This window comes from Bubalus kerabau, chromosome 15 (genome assembly GCF_029407905.1).
Source record: "Bubalus kerabau isolate K-KA32 ecotype Philippines breed swamp buffalo chromosome 15, PCC_UOA_SB_1v2, whole genome shotgun sequence".
NCBI lineage: Eukaryota > Metazoa > Chordata > Mammalia > Artiodactyla > Bovidae > Bubalus > Bubalus kerabau.
The window spans coordinates 65,418,152-65,437,084 of NC_073638.1; the positions used below are offsets into that span (position 1 = coordinate 65,418,152).

Here is an 18,933-nt window from a genome sequence, read left to right on the forward strand (position 1 = left end):
ACAATACATCAGTCCAGGGTCAACAAGCCCCGCTGCACTCCAGGGCCAGACCTTCCTCCATCTGAATGCACAGTCCTCGCCGTGTCAGGCCACCTCCCCACAGGCAAACAGGCCAGGGTCAGGGCTCTTCGGCCACCTTGTCGGTCACTCCACACGCACACGGGGTCGCGTGGCCCACCAGGTACGCAGCCCAAAGCAGAGCCCTACCGCTCATTGTTCAGCGCCATCCTCGGGGGGTCCAGGTTGGGGTTCTCCATGGACTCCATCTGTGGACATCGCAGGAAGTAGTACAGTGTGTGGAGGGCGTCGGGGGACCAGGTGATGGGCTGGGGCGGCTGGCGGGCCTGGCGGGCGGGGCTGGAGCCTGGACACAGCGGGTGGCGCCCCTGCATGTGGTGCATGGCGCGCGAGACCAGGTCACCTGGCGGGGAGGAGGGCAGGAGAGAGCGGGAGAAAAAGAAAACGTTTGAGTGGCCAGTGCACATTCTTCCAAGGATCCTTGCTGGCTAGAGGAACAGTGCCTAAGCCGGCATGCATAATTACTGTTTACCCAGAGGCAGCAGGCGGAGCTGGCAACTGTCACCCAGACGCACAATAGCGATCTAGAGTCCCTTTCACTTGCAGTCCTGCCCTAACAGTTCAATGAAACACTTGGCAGGGCCCGGCCCCACCAGACCTTATGCTAAAACAGTTTCTTTTTCAACATCCCCACTCTCTCCACCATCCCACGGGCCTGCTCCCGGCTCCGACCATGGGAATCTCTCTGGGCCTCTCCTCTCAGCCTCTAATTCCCGTGCCAGGCTGTGTGGTGGTTCTTTCCCGTGCTGTCTGGGGCAGTTCAAGTACTTCTTTTTTTGTTAATGATTTTTAAAGTTTTTGGCTGCGTGGGCCCTTTGCTGTGGTGTGTGGGCTTTCTCTAGATGCAATGGGGGGCTTCTCTCCAGTTGCGGCCCTCGGGTTTTTGTTGCAGAACATGGGCTCTACAGCATATGGGCTCAGTAGTTGAGGAGTGAGGGGTTAGCGGCCCCGTGGCATGTAGGATCTTAGTTTCCTGACCAAAGATGGAACCCACATCCTCAGCACTGGAAGGTGGATTCTTAACCACCAGACCACCAGTGAAAGTGAAGTCGCTCAGTCGTGTCTGACTCTGTGATCCCGTGGACTGTAGCCCACCAGGCTCCTCCATCCATGGGACTCTCCAGGCAAGAATACTGGAGTGGGTTACCATTTCCTTCTCCAGGGGATCTTCCCGACCCAGGGATTGAACTCCAGTCTCCTGCACTGCAGGCAGATGCTTTACCCTCTGAGCCACCAAGGGAGTCCCCAAAGTGCAGGTTCTTCTGCAGAAAAGGGCTTCCCTTTCCAATGGCCCCAAGGAAAACTCTTACCACCACTGTCCACTATGCTTACTATGTGCTGGGTGTTCCATTTTTCTAGAAAAAGGATTTAATTTGATTTGTACACTGCTGGGGTCCAAGTATATCCCCATTTTACAGATGAAGAAACTGAGGTTCATCTAGTAAGTAAATATTTACTAATCTCATGCATTTCCCTGGTCACAGGGATGCCACGGTGTCCAGAGGTTAAGTAAATGGTGGAGTCTAGATTTGAATCCACATCTGTGTGTCTCCAAAGTCCATGAACTGAGAGGAGGCCCAGGCCATAGCCTGCCTTCCTGAAGGTTGTGGGGTCCTCAGGTTCCTATATCCTGTGCTGTGATTCTTCCCCAGTCAAGTCTTTTCAACACCCCACCAGCTTAGGACAGGAAACATCCCATCATTGTGTGAGGCCACAATGCTGAGAAAGGATGGTGAAACAACCCCAGGCACCCGCAGGCCCCTCGCTCTAGGAGAAGTGGCGCCTTCCGTTCTTCTCAGGCCTGAGAACTCAGAGGAGCGTCCCCTGCGGGTCAGCTTCCTACACCCCCATGCAGTTCCTCACAGATAGCCCCTTGGATAGAAAGCCTCTGCGCAAAGCTGAACCTATGGAGGGAGAAACCAGCAGGTTTTATTATGGCAGGAAAAGTGTCATTTGATGTTGGCAGGACCAAATAAATCATTCACTTATTCCCTTAAACTTCCCTGCGGAGCATCTGGGTCCAGTACCCTGTTCCATGTATCCCTGGGGCCCTGTACAGGTTCTACTGCACAATAGGTGCTCAGCAAACATTTGAAGAATGAAAACGTAGCCTTACACATTCACTTCATTCTGAAACATTTCTGGTGGTACTTGACTTGAGCTCATCAGATGCCAAGTCCTCCCATGACCACCAGAGTGACAACATTTGGTTTCCAAGCAGGGACAGTGACAGTCCTGGAACTAGAGCCCTCCACGCATGGAAAGAGCCCTCCATGCCCCCTCACCCCTGGGTCCTCACTCCTCTATATACAGCGGACCCTGCTCAGCCCACAGCTGTAGCTTGGGTGCCTCTTGCCAGATCCCAGGGCCAAGAGGGCTGAGAGCACAGAGTCCCTGATACCTGCCTGGTTCCATCCCCAAAACTGACTTAATTGGCCTGGGGCAGGACCCAGGTGTCTATCTTTTGTAAAACTTCCCTTGCTGAATCTAATGTCCAGTCAGATTTGAGAATCATCAGGTAAGTGGATTAAAAGCGTAGATTCCAGAGTCAGACCTGCCTGGGTTTCAAACTGTGTGCCTTCTGTAAGTTACTTATCAAAGCCTCAGTTTCCTTATCTGTAAAATAATTGCTTCTAACCAGAAGTTCTGAGAATTCAAATAAATAACCAATGTGAAGGACTTAACATCATGCTTGGCACAAAGGGCTTGGTAAAGTTAAAAACATCACAATTATTATTACTGTCTTTTGTTGTTGTTATTCTTCTAGACTACAGGCCACCTTGTCATGCTCTTCCTCCTGGGACCTCTGCCTGCAGTCAAGAGCTGCTCCACCTTTCCCAGGACAGGAGGAGTCCAGCCCTGCAATGTCGGATCCCAGCTCTGCCCTCAGGTCCTGGGCGGTAGAAACTGGTCCCAATAACCCCAGGCCAAGCCACCTCCCAGAAGCTAGTTGCAGAGCTACGTTGGCTGCAATAAGTTGAAACCTGGCTCCCGTATCTCCAGGTCTGAATGTCATAACCGTTGGCACGACCACAGGACCATGAGGAGGAGAATTCAGAGTCCCTGATAGCATCAAAGAAACCTTGGTGAAATATCATTTCAAAGTTTGATAAGGTAGAAGTCGTTACCATTCATTACATTTAAGATTATTGCGCTGTTACTGGTGTAGACCCCGTGGCAGCACGTTTCCAGCCAGAATGCAGGCAAGAAAGTCAAGGAAGGGACAGAGGTGCCTCCTAAGGGTTCCCTAAAAGGGAAGCCAGGAAGAGAGAGGCTTTCCGAAAGTTCGGAAAACCATGAAGGCATGGGAACTAGAGATGGAGACCCTGGATACTTCGCTCCAAGCCAAGCTGCAGGCGACCAGTCTCTCTCAAAGACCAAAAAGACAGATGCCTGCAGACAACTCTGATCAGGCATCTAAAGACTTAAGCTGCGTTAACAGGCAAAGATAGCCGCATGCTCTGGATGCTCTCCCTGAGAGACTGTCCTCCCTGCCACTTTCTATTTTCTAGGCTTTGTGACAGACATGAAAAGATACGACAAAATCTCTAGTCAACCACCCCATCAGTGAGGCATTTCCATTTCACAGATGAGGACACAGGCTTACACAAGTTAAATGTGTCCAGGGGTACAAGCAGCAAGGGGACCAGCCAGGATTTGAACTGTGGTGCCTGTGTACCAAACACATGCTCTTGAGCATTGCAACATTGCTTACTCGAAGGGCGGTCTGCAGACTGGAACAGGTCTGTGAAACTGGTGGTTACTGGTTCAGAAGTTCAATTCAGAAACTGACAGTGAGCTTGAAAAAATTTCCAGAGCAGTCTGACAGAGTGATTTTTATACCTATTTAATCTAATAATAAAATAAGATGACTTGCATCTGACCTGCACTTTATTTTGTGTTTCTAGACATTCCTTTTTATTTTATAAAAGTTTCAGTTTGCAACAGAGCTATGCTAAGTTGCTTCGGTTATCTCCAACTCTGCGACCCCATGGACTGTAGCCTGCCAGGCTCCTCTGTCCATGGGATTCTCTAGGAAGAATACTGGAGTGGGATGTCATACCCTCCCTCCAGGGGATCTTCCCAACCCAGGGATCTAACCCACATCTCTTGCATCTCCTGCATTGGCAGGCAGGTTCTTTACCACTAGTACCACCTGGGAAGCCCAACAGAGCTGAGGATATACCACTCCTGGCCCATCACCACAGTGAGTTTGAGAAGCTGCAGCCCGACGGGGCTGTGCTATTGGTTTGGCACAACTGGGCTCTCAGAGCTGCTTCTGAAATGTCTTTGTACTAGAGAATCAATTGACTCTAAGCTTGATGAGACTTCAGTCTAAAGCCCAGGAACACCCAGGAACACCCAGGAGCAGGGAGAAACACCCTTTCTGCTTGCTAGTCATGAGAGCCTTGATCAGAGGTGCTATGGGTTCCCTCTGGGCTGTCTAACACCCTTCTGGAGCCACTGGATAAAAAGAGCAGGGGAGAGACTTCCCTGGTGGCCCAGTGCCTAACACTTTGCACTCCCAATGCAGGGGGTCCGGTTCAACCCCTGGTCAAGGAACTAGATCCCACATACCACAACTAAGGGTCTGCAAACTGCACCTAAAGATCCCACAGGCTGCAACTAAGATCTGGTGCAATAAAAAAAAAAAAAAAAAAAAAAAGAGCAGGGGTAACCTGGGATTTAACAGTCTCCAAAATGAGGCCCACACCACCTGGTTCCCTTTAAAAAAGTGTTTCATTTCTTTCTTATTCCCTCCCATTTACATTCTCATAAGTAGAGAGGGACAGAGGAAAAGACAAGTGGCTGGAGCTCCCTGTGCAGCAGATACAAGAGTGAGACTTCCTGACCTACCTGGCAGGCTGGTCCTGGCAAGGTGCAGTGAGAGGATGCATGTGAAACCCGGGCTAAACTCTCAGGGACAAGGTACTCAGTGCCAAGTATCACTAGCCTCATTAAGTTCTTTAGTCTCGGAGGGAAAAACTGCAGTATCTGCCTCCACCTTCAGCTTCTTCCTCTTTCATGATGATTAGCAAAAACACTGGTTTCAGAGTGAGAGAGCTTGGGAGTTGTGCAACATGACACAGCCAGTTGGGTTGCTGGTGAAAGATGCTCTGGGCATCCTTCTTACTTTTGGCCTGAGGAATGGCTGAGCCAGGATAAGGACCAATCCTAGGTGGGCTTTAGGAGGCAAAAACTGGATGACAGACGATTCACTGGGCTTCCCAGGTGGCACTAGTGGTAAAGAACCTGCCTGCCAACACAGGACAGACAGGTTCAGTCTCTGGGTTGGGAAGATCTCCTGCAGGAGGGCATGGTAACCCACTCCAGCATTCTTGCCTGGAGAATCCCATGGACACAGAAGCCTGGTGGTTTACAGTCCATAGGGTCGCCAAGAGTTGGACACAACTGGAGTGACTCAGCATGCAGCGAATTCATTTCTACACACACACAAACACAGGGCTCAGATACTGTCCTCAACACTAGTGATATGTACTCCAGGGGTACAACAGAGAAAGTCTGCATTCTTGTGATGGTGATTTTCTAATCACATGGGAGAGATGACCAACTATTCACCTGCCAAGTGTCCATTAGTGCTTGGAATAAACCAAAGCCGTAAGATGGGACACAGAGGAATGAGGGTGGGACCTTGAGTCTCTGCAGGGTCTGTGGGGAAGGCCTGTCTAGTAAGTGTTATTTGGCAGAAATTTGAAGAACGTGCCATGATTGGGCACCTGGGGGAAATGGTCACGGGCAGAGGAATGACTAGTGCAAAGGCCCTGGGGTAGGAGGATTTTGGCCAGGAGACCAGGGTGGTTTGCAGGGCGGTCAGCAAGAGAAGAATAGTAGGTGATGAAGCCAGATGGATGACATCTCCAGTCCTGGATTTCATGAGTGTGTTGGAAAGCCATGGGGAGAATGGAGGGGATACTGAGCAGCGGAGTGACATGATCCAATTTGGGTTTTAAATAGCCCTGGTTTGGGCTGAGTTGTTGGAAGTGACGGTGGTGAAAGGAGAAAACCAAAAATCGGGATAGTTTTAGAAGGTAGAAACAACAGGACTTGGTCCCTGGGCTGAGTGACAAGGACAGAAAGATGACAAGCCTGTCCCCTGAGAGTAGTTTCTGAATGCCCCCCTTGAGTTTGACTGTGGTTTGTAACAGGCATGGAGACTACTACAATAAAAGGCTCTATGATAAAAGTCAAGATCAGATTCCAATCTTGACCTCAGCTGCCTTGAGATGCTGGTGGCTGGGCTGCTAGCCACGTCTAGGAAGCCCATGCGTGAGTGTGTGCTAAGTCACTTGAGTCGACTCTTTGCAACCCTATGGGCTGTAGCAAATCATAGCCCTAAGTAATTCAGAGCTTTGCTAAAGCTAGACACAGCAGGAGTCAAGCCCTCACTTGGATTCTTCCAATCGGGGCAATGACTTTTCCTCTCTAAGCCTCGGTTCCCTCACCAGGACTGCTGAGCTGTTCTGCAGAGTAAATGAGATCACGTGATTAAGGTGCTTTATACAATGCCTTGCATACACTAAGTGCTCACAATGTTCTGAATGCAAACAAAACCCAAGTGCTCTCCAGTGGACTGTAGCCTACATATGTTCCCCATTGTCCTCGGGCCGGGAGAGTTCATCACACAGACTCTGCGTAGCTCCAAAGACAGCCCACACACCCAAGCCCACTTCCTGCAGGGGCCCCAAGGGTCAGGGGACCCAGGTGGCCATGCTGGAATGCCCCTAGGAGACAAAGAGCCTGAAGTCCCGCTTTCTGAACCAGCCCTTTTACCAATCTGCTCTGTGACCTTGAACCAGGCACCTTCACTTCCTGTCCTGGGGAGGGAAGGAAGGCTGGGGGCAGGAAGGGAGGAAGCTGTGTCCTAAAGAAGCAGAAAGGCTCGCCATTCACTATTCAGGGGCCAGAAACCTCAGAGAAATCACAAGCGGAAAAGGCGGGAGCAGAGTGAAACTCCATCTGTTTCCACGCTGTGTGCTACGACCCCGGGCGGGTGTGCCCACCCTCTGCTGGGTGGGCTTATGACACAGAAAGGGAGAACTAAGGAGGCTGAGAGTGCAGTCTGATTGCTCAAATAATCGGGATAACGAGAGGGAGAGACTGGGGGCACAGGGATCTCTGGCCTCCTAACACACTTTTTTGAAGCAGCTGTCAAGCGCTAATGACCTAGACCCAGGGGTTTCCCAGTGTGTTTCAGAGAGCCCTGAGGTCCTGGGGGATGCCCAGGGCGCTGCAGGGCTGAGTCCGCAGACCACACCCGCCTTCTGCAGCCAGAGAAGTTCTGCTTTTTTCTTTCTTTTTTTATGTTGAGGCTTCAGGACATGAGTTCTTTCTAACACTGGCTATAAATTCAGAGTCTTTGGGGCCAGGCAGGTAAAATAAATGCATGAGACAGGTCAGCTATGAGATACCAAGGTATGTAACAATGAAGGGAACGCCTGCTGTCCCCTTAGCTGCCGCTCAGCTCCCCTGATCACCGGCATTCAGGGCTGGGGCACAGTGGTGTCAGATGGTCTGATTTCTCTAGAGAAACCAGAGATCTGGGTTTGGATGTGATTAAAGGTACCTGCTGGTCAATCCATGCATGTGAGTGGGCCACTGGTTTGCAACCTCTGGCCTTAAAGGATGGACAGTTTTCAGAGAAGGCAGGACACGGGCAGAGGAGGAGGAAGCCAGGACCCAGAAGGTGGGCTCTTCCCCACCTCTCCCTCGGGGCCAGTGGGCTGTGGGGGCTCCACTCACTCAGCTCAGAGATGCTCCCCACACAGGTGGCCAGGAGGGACTGCTCCAGGGTCCGGAGCTCCAGCTGCGCATAGGCATCGGCTCGTTCGTCGTGGCCCAGAGACCCCCCGTTGTAGGGGCTGAAGTATGCGGGGAGGGAGAGGACACCTGTGGGGAGACAAGGTGGATGTCAGTGAGTATAATCAATAAACAATCGATGATAAGAATAAAATAGTTTTATTTGAGCCAAATGGAGGACTAGCCTAGAAGTGTGCTGCCCAGATTACTCTGAGAAACTGCTTCAGAGAAGCAGTCTTCAGCACAGTTTTGTATCTTGTCAGAATAAAGAATATTAAACAAGTCAGTGTTACATCTTTTCAAAGTTTGAAAAGAAAAAGAAAAGAACAGACCAGCACGTACACAGAGAGTCATTAAGGCCTTCGCACCTGGGAAGGGAATCTTTATCATCCAGGGAGAGACAGTAGCAGCATCCCAGGAAGAGGGGCGTTTCATCTTTATTTTTCCATTTTTTAAAAAAGATTTTTTTGGCTGTGGACCAGTTTTAAAGTCTTCATTGAATTTGTTACAACACTGCTTCCGTTTTATGTTTCAGTTTTTTAGCATGTGGGATCTTAGTTCCACAACCAGGGATCGAACCCCCACCCCGGCACTGGAAGGTGAACTCTTAACCACTGGACTGCCAGGGAAGTCCTTAAACTTTATTTTTAACATAGACATTATTTGCTTCTGGTCAATGTGCCCTTTTCTTCAGCAATTAAAGCAGATGTACAGTGTATGTTTGATAGGCCACAGGTTATTTTGGTTAGCATAAAATTCAAGTTAGGGACTTTCCTGGTGGCCCAGTGGCTAAGACACCAAGCTTCCAATGCAGGGGGCCTGGGTTTGACCTCTGGTCGGGAAACTGGATCCTGCATGCTGCAAGAACTAAAGATCCCACATGCCAAAATGAAAACCCAGAGCTGCCAAATAAATAAACAAACAGCAACAAAAAAATCAAATTAACTCATGTATAAGCCAGAATGACTTCCTTATATCTCAGTATGTGAAAATGTCTTTTATCAACAAGTCGCCTAAGGAAGGAAGCAAAGCTGGAAAACCACAGCCCTGTTTCCCATCTGGTGGAGTGGGCCAATTGCAAGGTTCCACTTAGGATAGCTGACTTTTAACTGTGGCCGGTGCTGTGAGAGCCAGAATGCGGGGTGGCCCACCTGTATATGTGGTTTAAAGCGGTGGAGACCACCCCTTCTTGAAGCTGCACAAGGTACTGGCCTCCAGACACCCGTGGGCCACACAAGCATTCACTCATTCCTTCCCCTCTTCACTCGCTGAATATTCAGAGTGCTTCCCAGGCATTGTGCAGTCTTCAGGATTCCAGGGTGACAAAGAGACTGGCGTTGTCCTCACATTGCTCAGGGAATGGGGCATCAGATACAAAGGTCCACCCCGCCCACCCAAAGGCCAGCATCACCCCCGGAGTCCTCTCACTTCCTCATGCTGCCCACACATCACCCCCTTCTCCTTCTCCAAGCCAAGAACAGGACTAAGAGAAACCAGAAAAAAGGATGCTGGCTTCCCCCACTCCAGCCACTGGCCAAGGCCAATTAGTGTTTTTCATTAGCACTTCAACAACAGAGGAGCCGAGCTGTCAGAATCAATCCCAGAGGATGACAGCGTGTAAATTTCTTCAACTCTCTGTGTGGCTTCTTAGAAAACACCAGAGAAGCAAAATCAGACTGGCTTAAAATTGAGGCGTTGGTTGTTGAGGCATGTAGCCACAGAGATTCCCAGTTTTTGATAACCACTATTTCTTTGATCAAGGCATCTTTGTCCAACCCCCTTGAACTTTTTTTTTTTTTGAAAAAGCAAAATACCCACAGGAATTTAATCAGTCACTTTTGGGAAAAATCTCTTAAAATTCCTTGAGATAATGGGAGAGCCCCTGGAATGTGGCCAAATCCGGGCTAGGATTCCCTATCCTGCCCACAGAAATTGTCACAAGGATGACAACAGCCATGGGCCCCCAGCAGAGAGCTCAAGACAGGGCCTTGGAGCTGGAGCCTTTGGGCTCATGATTCTGGCTCTGTCACTGAACCAGCTGTGTGACCTTGGGCAAGTTACTTCACTTCTCTGTGCCTCAGATTCCTCATGTAACTACAGATAACAAAGGCTACTGAGCTTACAGTGTGGCAGTGAGAAATGACTTGAGTTGCTGAATGTCAATGCTTGGACTGCTGTGTGGTTCAGAGTTAAAGGCTCTTCAGTTGCTATTACAGGTATTTTTCCTATGTGCTGGGAACGCAGACTTCATGTATTATTCTTTCAACAAGGTAGGGACCTCTGTCTCCATTTTAGATACTGTGCAGAGAGTTTTAATAACTTGCTCTACCAAGTGGCAGAGCTGGGATTCAAATCCAGGTCTGACTGGCCCTAGAATATATGCATTTCATCCCTCTGTGAGCCCAGATTCACACCTCCAAGCTCACCTATGGCTGTCCTGATTCAGGGCTGTTATCCCTGCTTGGTTCACTCCAGAAGTCCCTGTGCTGGGCCTCACACACAGAGCAGTCTTCCTCCTGCCCAGATCCTGGCAGCGGACTTTGACCAGTCTCAAGGTTCAGCTGCTGTGCAGCCCTGCCCCACTAGCCTGCCCTTCCCCCAACCCCGCCTCCAAGCCGCCTCTGTGCTCCCTCTCTGCCCTGCTGTGTGCCTGAGACCTGCGCCCTGAGTCTCCCTTCGACCCTTCCAGGATGGCAGTGGTGACTGGCCTGGCAAAGCCGGGCGTCAAAGCACTTTCTCAAAGCTCTGTCTCCAGTGGGAGGAGGAGGGTATGACTGGGTCCCCAAAGCGGAACCTCTCCCTGACAGCTGAGGACCCAAACACATTAGGAAGGGCTGGCTCTGGGCATTAAAACAAGTAAAACAAAAGACAACCCCCACCCACCCACCCCCTCAACTAAAAAAGCTCAACCCCACGGACAGCCCAAACATTTGGGAGGGTCTCTATGCAACGAGAGGTCCTAATGCAGGCCTCACTCTCCCCCTTCTCTTCATTATTAATCCACAGAAACAATGCCTGGGACATGTGGATCAAATTTACAGTGCTTAGGGCAAGGGAATAGGAAGGTCAGCTGATTTGTCAAAGGATTCCCAGAGAGAAATATTATGTCAGTGGATCTAGTAACAAGAGCTGGCAGCTCCATTAATAATTGTTCCCACTTTCCCAGTCATCACCCACCCAAAGGGGCTTTCACTTAATACTGTGGCAAAGGTAATTACAAGCCTCTTATTAATAATAGTAACTGATGGCATCACAGCTTTTGCATAGTACCTTTTGCTTTTAAGAGACTTCTAACACCGAGTACGTAATTTATTCTCCTTGCAAGGGAGGTAGGGTGGTCATTATCAGTAATAGCCACTGCTGACTTTTATAGCAGGCTCGCTACCCAGGATTGTGGTAACTTTGTATGCAAGATCACATTCAATTCCCAAGGCTTTATGAGGTAATGTTTGCACCCATCTTATAGATGAGAAAACCAAGGCCCCCGCCCCCAAAGTTAAGTGATCTTCCCAAGGTTATTGAGGGTCAGGAACTGAACTGGGGCTAGATGTCAATCTCTTGAGTCTCAAGATGTTGAAATAAAAACGATGTCCTAACTTTGACCACCTTGTCCTTTAGTTAGAGAATGAGGATGTGTGCGAGAAAAGGGGTTCTGTTCTGTTTGGGCCTGGAGTCTGAGAGGAGGAAATATAAAGATCCGGAAATACGACTTTCTTTTTTTAATGTGTCTCCAGGCACCACCTGCCAAGGATCCCCGGAGGCCTCACATGAAGCTCTACGGACAGAAGGCCATCTCTCATTCCCCTTGATTTTTCCAGGATGCAGTTCCACAGCTTGCCTTCTGAATCTGCTGAGTCTGTCCCCTAAGAAAGGTTTTTTTTTTGGTCAATGTGAAATTCTTCTCTCTCCCACACAAGCCTGTTCTTCAGCCGTTCTCACTGGAGATGGAAAACGTTTGCCTTAAGTTCTCTCAATACTGTGCCTTCTTTGCCCACAGAAATTCCCAGCTTTATGACATGGGCCTGGGGCAAGGTTATTTTGGAAAAAGGGCTTTCCAAAAACAAAACAAAAAAAACAAAACAAAAGAAAGGCAAAGCATCCCCCTTCCCTTTACTAAAATCCTTAGAAAAAACTGTTTATTTCAGTCATGATGGAAAAGAAAGCAAGTCCGAGTAAAATCTTTATTCCTTTACTAGTTAATAAGGACACCCAAATCAATCCCTATTGAACACTGTAAAAGTTACAGAGAAAACCCACATGCATGGCTCAGATCATTGCCGTGAAATGAACTACTGCGTGAGAACCAGGGAAGAAGTAGACAAGATCCAAGCATCCGCTGCCTCTCTCTTCTCCAAAATCAGCATTTCTGTTGAAACAAGGTTCCACCCCATCTGCTTTGGCTCTATGTGAAGCCTCTAGGTTTCTCAATCTACACACACAACCACAATCTTCTGTCACTCCATTTTTCTCAAGCAGGTTGCCCAACCCTTGAATCTCAGAACTCATTATCTCATTCCCCAAAGCTGTCAGTCCCTTCTCTGAATACAGCACAGCATCCACCCAGTTGCCCAAGGACAGACCTATGAGTCATTCTTATCAACTCTCTCCCTCCTCCCCCACACATCCAACCAACCACCAAGCCCTGCTGCTCTCACACCTTCCTATCTTAAAACTCTGTCACTGCTGGTTCGGGCTTCCCTCTGGATCCTGCAAGCGGCCCCTCCCCTGTCTTCCACCTCCATCTCACCCTGACATCCCTCACTCTGGCCGTGGGTGCTAAGTCGCTTCGGTCATGTCCCCATGGACTGTAGCCCACCAGGCTCCCTTGTCCATGGGATTCTCCAGGCAAGAATACTGGAGTGGGTTGCCATACCCCCTCCAGGGGATCTTCCCGACCCAGGGATAGAATCCCCTGTGTCTCTAACATCTCCTGGACTGGCAGGTGGGGTCTTTACCACTAGCGCCACCTGGAAAGCCCAAGTAACTAGCGTTACTCTGGATACACACTCTTCTCTTCTCTGGCTTTAAACTCTTCAATGACTCCCCAGCTCCTGAATAGGTTCAAAGGCCTTTCCACAGATAAGAATAGATAATATTCTTCTCTCTATGATACTTAGGCATGAAAATAATTCTGCCAGTAAAGGGGGAAATTCCCAGCACTTCTCAAGAAATCAGCAGAGTTAAGAAGCCTACGCACACCTGATCCTGGTTTCTCAAGCTGTTTTCCGGGTTTGGTCACTTGGCTCTGCTTCAGTCTCAGGTTCCTTCCCAGATGATTCTCCACCAGTCCCCAGAGAGGGCGCCATAGAGTCAGATGGGAAATCCAGGGCCTAGAAGACGAGTCCTGCCTTCTTTCTGGTAGTCAACCAGGAATTCAAGCTGGGTTTCAGATTGCAGAGGTGCTGGTTCCTCCAAGCAAGCAAGCAACAAGGCAGAAGCCAGTGGACTGCACACTGGGTTGACAGACCAGACTTGCAGTGCTAAGGATTTTCAGAAGCAGGACTCAGCCCAAACACCAAATCAAAGGGGATTTCATTCTCTTCTCTGTAAGATAAGGTGGTCAGTTGGATGGCCTCTTAAGTCTGATGCAGCACTCAAGTATACACTTCAAAACCTTTTCCCCTACTTTCATTTCACTATTTAACTTCTGAATTGTCAACAGTGGAAACAAATAGGCCCTGATAGCATTATTTCCTATGATTTCATTCTCCCCCAGTTATAACAACACTCTCTCCCCATACATACATATACACACAAAATTGTAATGTAAAAATAAGCTTTTTTGGTGAAAACCAGATAGATTTACAGTTCAGTTTTTATGACCAGTCATCAACAGGCCATCAAGATGAATCGATTCACAGGGCAGCAATGGAGACGCAGACATAGAGGAACAGACTTCTGGACAAGGGTAGGTGAGAGGAAGGAGAGGGTGAGATGAATGGAGACAGTAGCACGGAAGTATATACTAACATATATAAAATAAATAGCCAATAGAAATTTGCTGTATAACTCAGTGAACTCAAACGGGGGCTCTGTAACAACCTAGAGGGGTGGGAAAGGGTGGGAGGTGGGAGGGAGGTTCAAGAGGGACACCAATGGCTAATCCATGTTGATGTATGACAGATATCAAACCAATATTGGAATGGAATCAATTAAAAATAAATAATAATAATAAAATTAAAAGTGGGAAAATTTTTAAAAGGCCATCAAGACTGTAACTGAATTGTCCCCTCAACTCGACATTGCATTCCTAGAGCTCTGTGCAGACTTGCGAATGTTGTTTCCAGGGAGCTGTGACTCTGGTGCAGCCAGAGGCCTGTGCAAGCCCGTGTGCCTAGTGCACGCCGTGTGCCTAGTGCTAGCCCGTGTGCCTAGTGCAAGCCCGTGTGCCTAGCACCCTGTCCTGTCCCCGGCTCCTACACACGTCCCCTGACTCGCTAGCCGCCTCAGGGAAGCTTATTTGTGAAGACAGCAAAGGCCACCGTCTGTCTCCTGCTTCTTTAAAATGAAACCCAGGATGCAGAGGATTGCTCTTTTACTGCCCTTGAGAGGAAACTTGGCAGGGCATCTTTTTGCCAGTTTTCTTAGGAGCTGGAAGCTTGGGTGGGGTTCGATCCATAAGCTTCTGAAAATAAAAATTATATTGCCCCACTGAACAGTTCCCAAATAGCTCACATAATCCAGCCATTTTTATTTTTTTTAAAAAGTGTTTCCATTCTCCGATCTGGAATGTTATATATAGTACGTTTAATGCCCAGTTTTTGTATATTAGTCACACTGAACAAAGTGCTGAAGAGTTAAAGCCGGAATATTTTCCAGAGAGACCCAAATGGAATATAAGGACAATTGATTAAAAAGAAACAACCCACTTCATGGAATGGTGTCTCTCCTGATAGTCCAAGTTCAAAGAGATTGGGGGAGGAGTATTGAAAAAGGGGAAAGATGAAGGAAATAAGGAGGAAAACCTAGAACTGGAATGAAATCTGCTGACTTGATGAACTATCAGTCTTCCCTGTAAAAATGGTTCCTTAAGAGAAATCAAATACTCATGTCATTCTCAGCCAGCACCCACCTAAAGATGAGAGCACCATACTGTGAGACCCAAGAGTTCAAGTGAGGAGCAAAGGTGGGGAGACGGGAAGAGAGAAGAGTGCGGGTCCCAGTTGAGTTTGGGAAGCAGGTTTGAACCACGAGGTAGTAATGGAGATGGCTGACCCCACACTGGGCAGCACTACCACTCAGATGAAGCAGCATTTGAGCCCCTGTGAAGACCCTGGGAGTGGTCTCATTACTATCGGCCAGTACTGTTACTCGCCCCTTTTTACCAGTCAGGGACACTGTGGTTTGGATGGCACTGGTCACTTGGCGAAGGTCACCAAGTTAGTGGCAGAAGTGGGATTCAGACTCAGCCTGCCCATCCTTCGAGTCCACACTGCCTCTCCCACGGGCTCCGTCCACAAGCTCAGGGACAGGAGATTTCTTCACCACTTACCAGTCCAATTAGGACTGCCCTTTCCCCTTCTTCCTCAAGGTCAGGAAATTAAAAGCAAACATAGCCGTGCTCTGGTTAACACTCCACTCTAAGTTATCAGAACGCCACCAGGGCTGAAGGTGGTCTTCTGGTTAAGAGAGGCCCAGAGGGCTGGGAGCTTGCCATTAAACCATGAAATAATAACGGTTTATGACTGCCCAGGGAGCCAGGGGCCAGAGGACCCAGGGCAAGATCAAAGGCTGATGAAGTGCAACATGCTTGTTGCCAGAACCAAATTCTCTTTAAAAAGATGATTAAAAAAAAAAATGGTAAAAAGCAAACCTCACAGTGAATACTGGGCTGGAATTCATCTCTCTTTGGAATCCTTGACAGTCTTGGGCCTGCTGGTGGGGCTCCAGCTTGGGGAGCTGGCCCTGGGCTGCCTCTCTTCCCTCCAGTTGGCAGCAGCACCTCTGAACTCAGGACTGGCTCACCCAATTCCCAGGCGGCTCCAAGCGGGGTGAAGATTTAGATGGAGAGAGGGGCCACCAGAGAAAAAAAACAACAGACCAACAAAGTGGGGCGGGGCGGGGTGCGGGGGCAGAACTTGAAATCTCCGCTAGGAATGCCACCTCACAGGCATTTTGGTGATTTGTTTAATTAAAGTTCGTATCAGTTCCATCCCAGACCCAGAGGACGAATATGCCTCTAAAAGAACGAGTTAAGATCATGACTGGCTGCTTAATTGTTTTGAAGTAAAGATGTAACAAAATGCAGCCTGTTCATTGCCATTTCCCTCCTTTGCAAGAGAGTAAAGCCAGAGTAACCGAGCAGATCAATTTCAGGAAATTAAACCTAAAGGTGAACTCTGGAAAACTCAGCACCAGTCACAACACGGGGCAGTATGGAGCGCAGAACTCACACGCGGACCACTGAGCTTTTTCCTGTGGAATAAGATATCTGTGGTGTTTAGAGTACTTTTTAAGAGATTCTGGGTGGCCTATCTCCAAAGTATTGATGTAACCCATCAAGAACTTGAGTGACCCAGGAAGCCTGAATCTTGCAACTGCCGCCTCTTAAAAAAAAAGGAAAACCCACCACGTGACCATGGTCCTTTGTCAAATGCCATCCTTGACCCATGGTGACTGAGCACGCCAGTTCCTGTGAGCCAAGGACAACATCCATCCACACTTGTATAAAGGCAACAGCACATTTAACATGCAGACACACAGTCATCACCCTGAAATATCAACCCTTCCCCCAGCTCACGCACACACCACCACGGCGAGAGTGGTTCTCTCTATGCTAGGGCTATAAAAATGTTTTGAACTACTACACTTTCTAAACTTTATACAAATTTGATTTATTGGTGTTGTAAAAAGTGACTGTTATAAGAGAAATAGGGGACAAGATGGGGGAGATAGAAGGAGAAGGATGACAGATCATTTCTTCTGAGTACAGGAATATCTATAATTTCAAATATGGCAGAAAGTTAACAGAAATTAAGTTTTTATATAAGAAAACAAATGAATGTTTTGGAAAAAAAACAAAACTATGATCTAATTACTTATAAAGAGCCCAGAACAAAGGTCATTTAACGTAAAAGTTATTCCTGCACGGGAGAATTTGAGGTGGTTTTTTTCCCTCCATTAGTCATCATACTTTTTTTTCTACTGATTAAAAAATGAACATACATATTTTAATAAACATAAAACCATTATTACAACTGTTGTGAGCTCATGGAGGCACAAAAAGCAAATAGAAAAAAACCTAATTGTTTTACATAAATGTTAATAAAAAAAATAAGGAAAAGAAACTCAGAAGTTGTTCTATATGCCTAAGCAGGAAGTGAGATTTTGTCTGCAAGTCTCATTCCAAGAATCAGCCTCGCTAAAGGCCAGCTCCTTTACCTGGCCAGATGGTGGTGACGGAGGAGCCATCTCCTGTGGCATCCTGCTGACACTCGGTCCAGCCGTGTACACACTGAACCTGTGTGATCATGACGCACCTACCTACACAGTGGCCTCAGCCGCCAGTAGAAGCTGCAATGTGCCGGGACTGAGAGGTCCCAGAGCTGGGGGGAGAGCTGGGGGAAATCTTAATGTCACAGGAATCACCAAGCGTGAAAAGGGGGGCTTGCCACTGCCATTGCTGGGGTGGGGGCAAAGGCGGGCGCACGGATGGGAGGGAAGGCAAAGCTCCTCCTGGGAGTGATCCCTGAGCTACATCCCCAGCGAGAGCAGTCCTGCAGCAGGTAAAAGAGGCGGGTGGAAGACGTCTCCATGTGTCAGTCCAAAGGAAGGAGAGGGATAAATCAGCCTGAGCACAAGTCATTCCTTGGGGATTAAGAAAAAAGAGGCAAGCATCATAAAGTCCAGGGCAGATGGCCAAGATATTTATTAATAGAACATGAGCACATTAGTCAGAAACGTACTGTTGCTAGAGTCCTTCTAAAAATATAACCTGCTTTGGTTTAGATCTTTCAGGTGATTTAAGAACATGAATCAGAGGGAAGAGGTTTAAAACTCAGCTATGAATCTTATTAACTGTGTAACTTTGGACTAGTTACTTAACTTCTCTGAGCCTCAATTTGTTCATCTGTATATAGGTCCATCTAGTTAAAGCTATGGTTTTCCCAGTAATCATGTATGGATGTGAGAGTTGGACCATAAAGAAAGCTGAGCACCAAAGAATTGATGCTTTTGAACTGTGCTGTTGGAGAAGACTCTTGAGAGTCCCTGTGGATTGCAAGGAGATCCAACCAGTCAATCTTAAAGGAAATCAACCCTGAATATTCGTTGGAAGGGCTGATGCTGAAGCTGAAACTCCAATACTTTGGCCACCTGATGTGAAGAACTGACTCACTGAAAAAGACCCTGATGCGGAGACAGATTGAAGACAGGAGAAGGGGACAACAGAGGATGAGATGGCTGGATGGCATCACCAACTAGATGGACATGAACTTTAGCAAGCTCTGGGAGTTGGTGATGGACAGGGAAGCCTCACATGCTGCAGTCCATGGAGTTGCAAAGAATCGGACACAACTGAGCAACTGAACTGAACTGATATAGGCCTAATAATAGCTCCTAGTTCACAGGATTATTTGAGAATTAGAAGTTATGTAAGAATTTAGCAAAATGCCTGAAACATAGCAAACATGTAATAAATGGGAATATTCTTATAAAAGACTTCACTGATTCCCAGGGCCAACGGCTTTGGGATAAAGCCATCAGATTCCATATAAAAGCAATATCACTATTTGCAGGAAGTAAGGGACCCGAGGCCAACCTATCCCATTAAGTTCCTAAAGGCCTGTGCTGATAAAGAGTCATGCTTTACTCACCACAGATGGATCATTTACTCTGCATTCATCTACTCCCTTCTTCTGTTTACTGATGACCTAATAATCTGCCAGAAGTGGCTAAGTTCTGGGGATTGGAAAGTAAACAGGACATTGTCTCGACCTCTTGACGTTTGCAGTCTAGTGAAGAAGGGCAGACAGTAAACCAGCCAAGTCAATAATATGTGAAAAGGGCTACATGGAGTTGGACCAAAGAGCCCAGAGG

At 48.0% G+C, this 18,933-nt stretch overlaps 1 protein-coding gene across 1 annotated transcript in view; it reads right to left on the minus strand.

Annotated features, from left to right (window-relative positions):
- ABTB2 (ankyrin repeat and BTB domain containing 2) overlaps positions 1–18,933 on the minus strand; it is a 186,231-nt gene that overhangs the window by 41,591 nt on the left and 125,707 nt on the right. The window contains exons 2-3 of the mRNA XM_055549291.1: positions 7,840–7,986; positions 208–421 (exon numbers count right to left, since the gene is read on the minus strand). Coding sequence (XP_055405266.1) covers positions 208–421; positions 7,840–7,986 — 361 coding nt within the window. The remainder of the gene's footprint in view (positions 1–207; positions 422–7,839; positions 7,987–18,933) is intronic.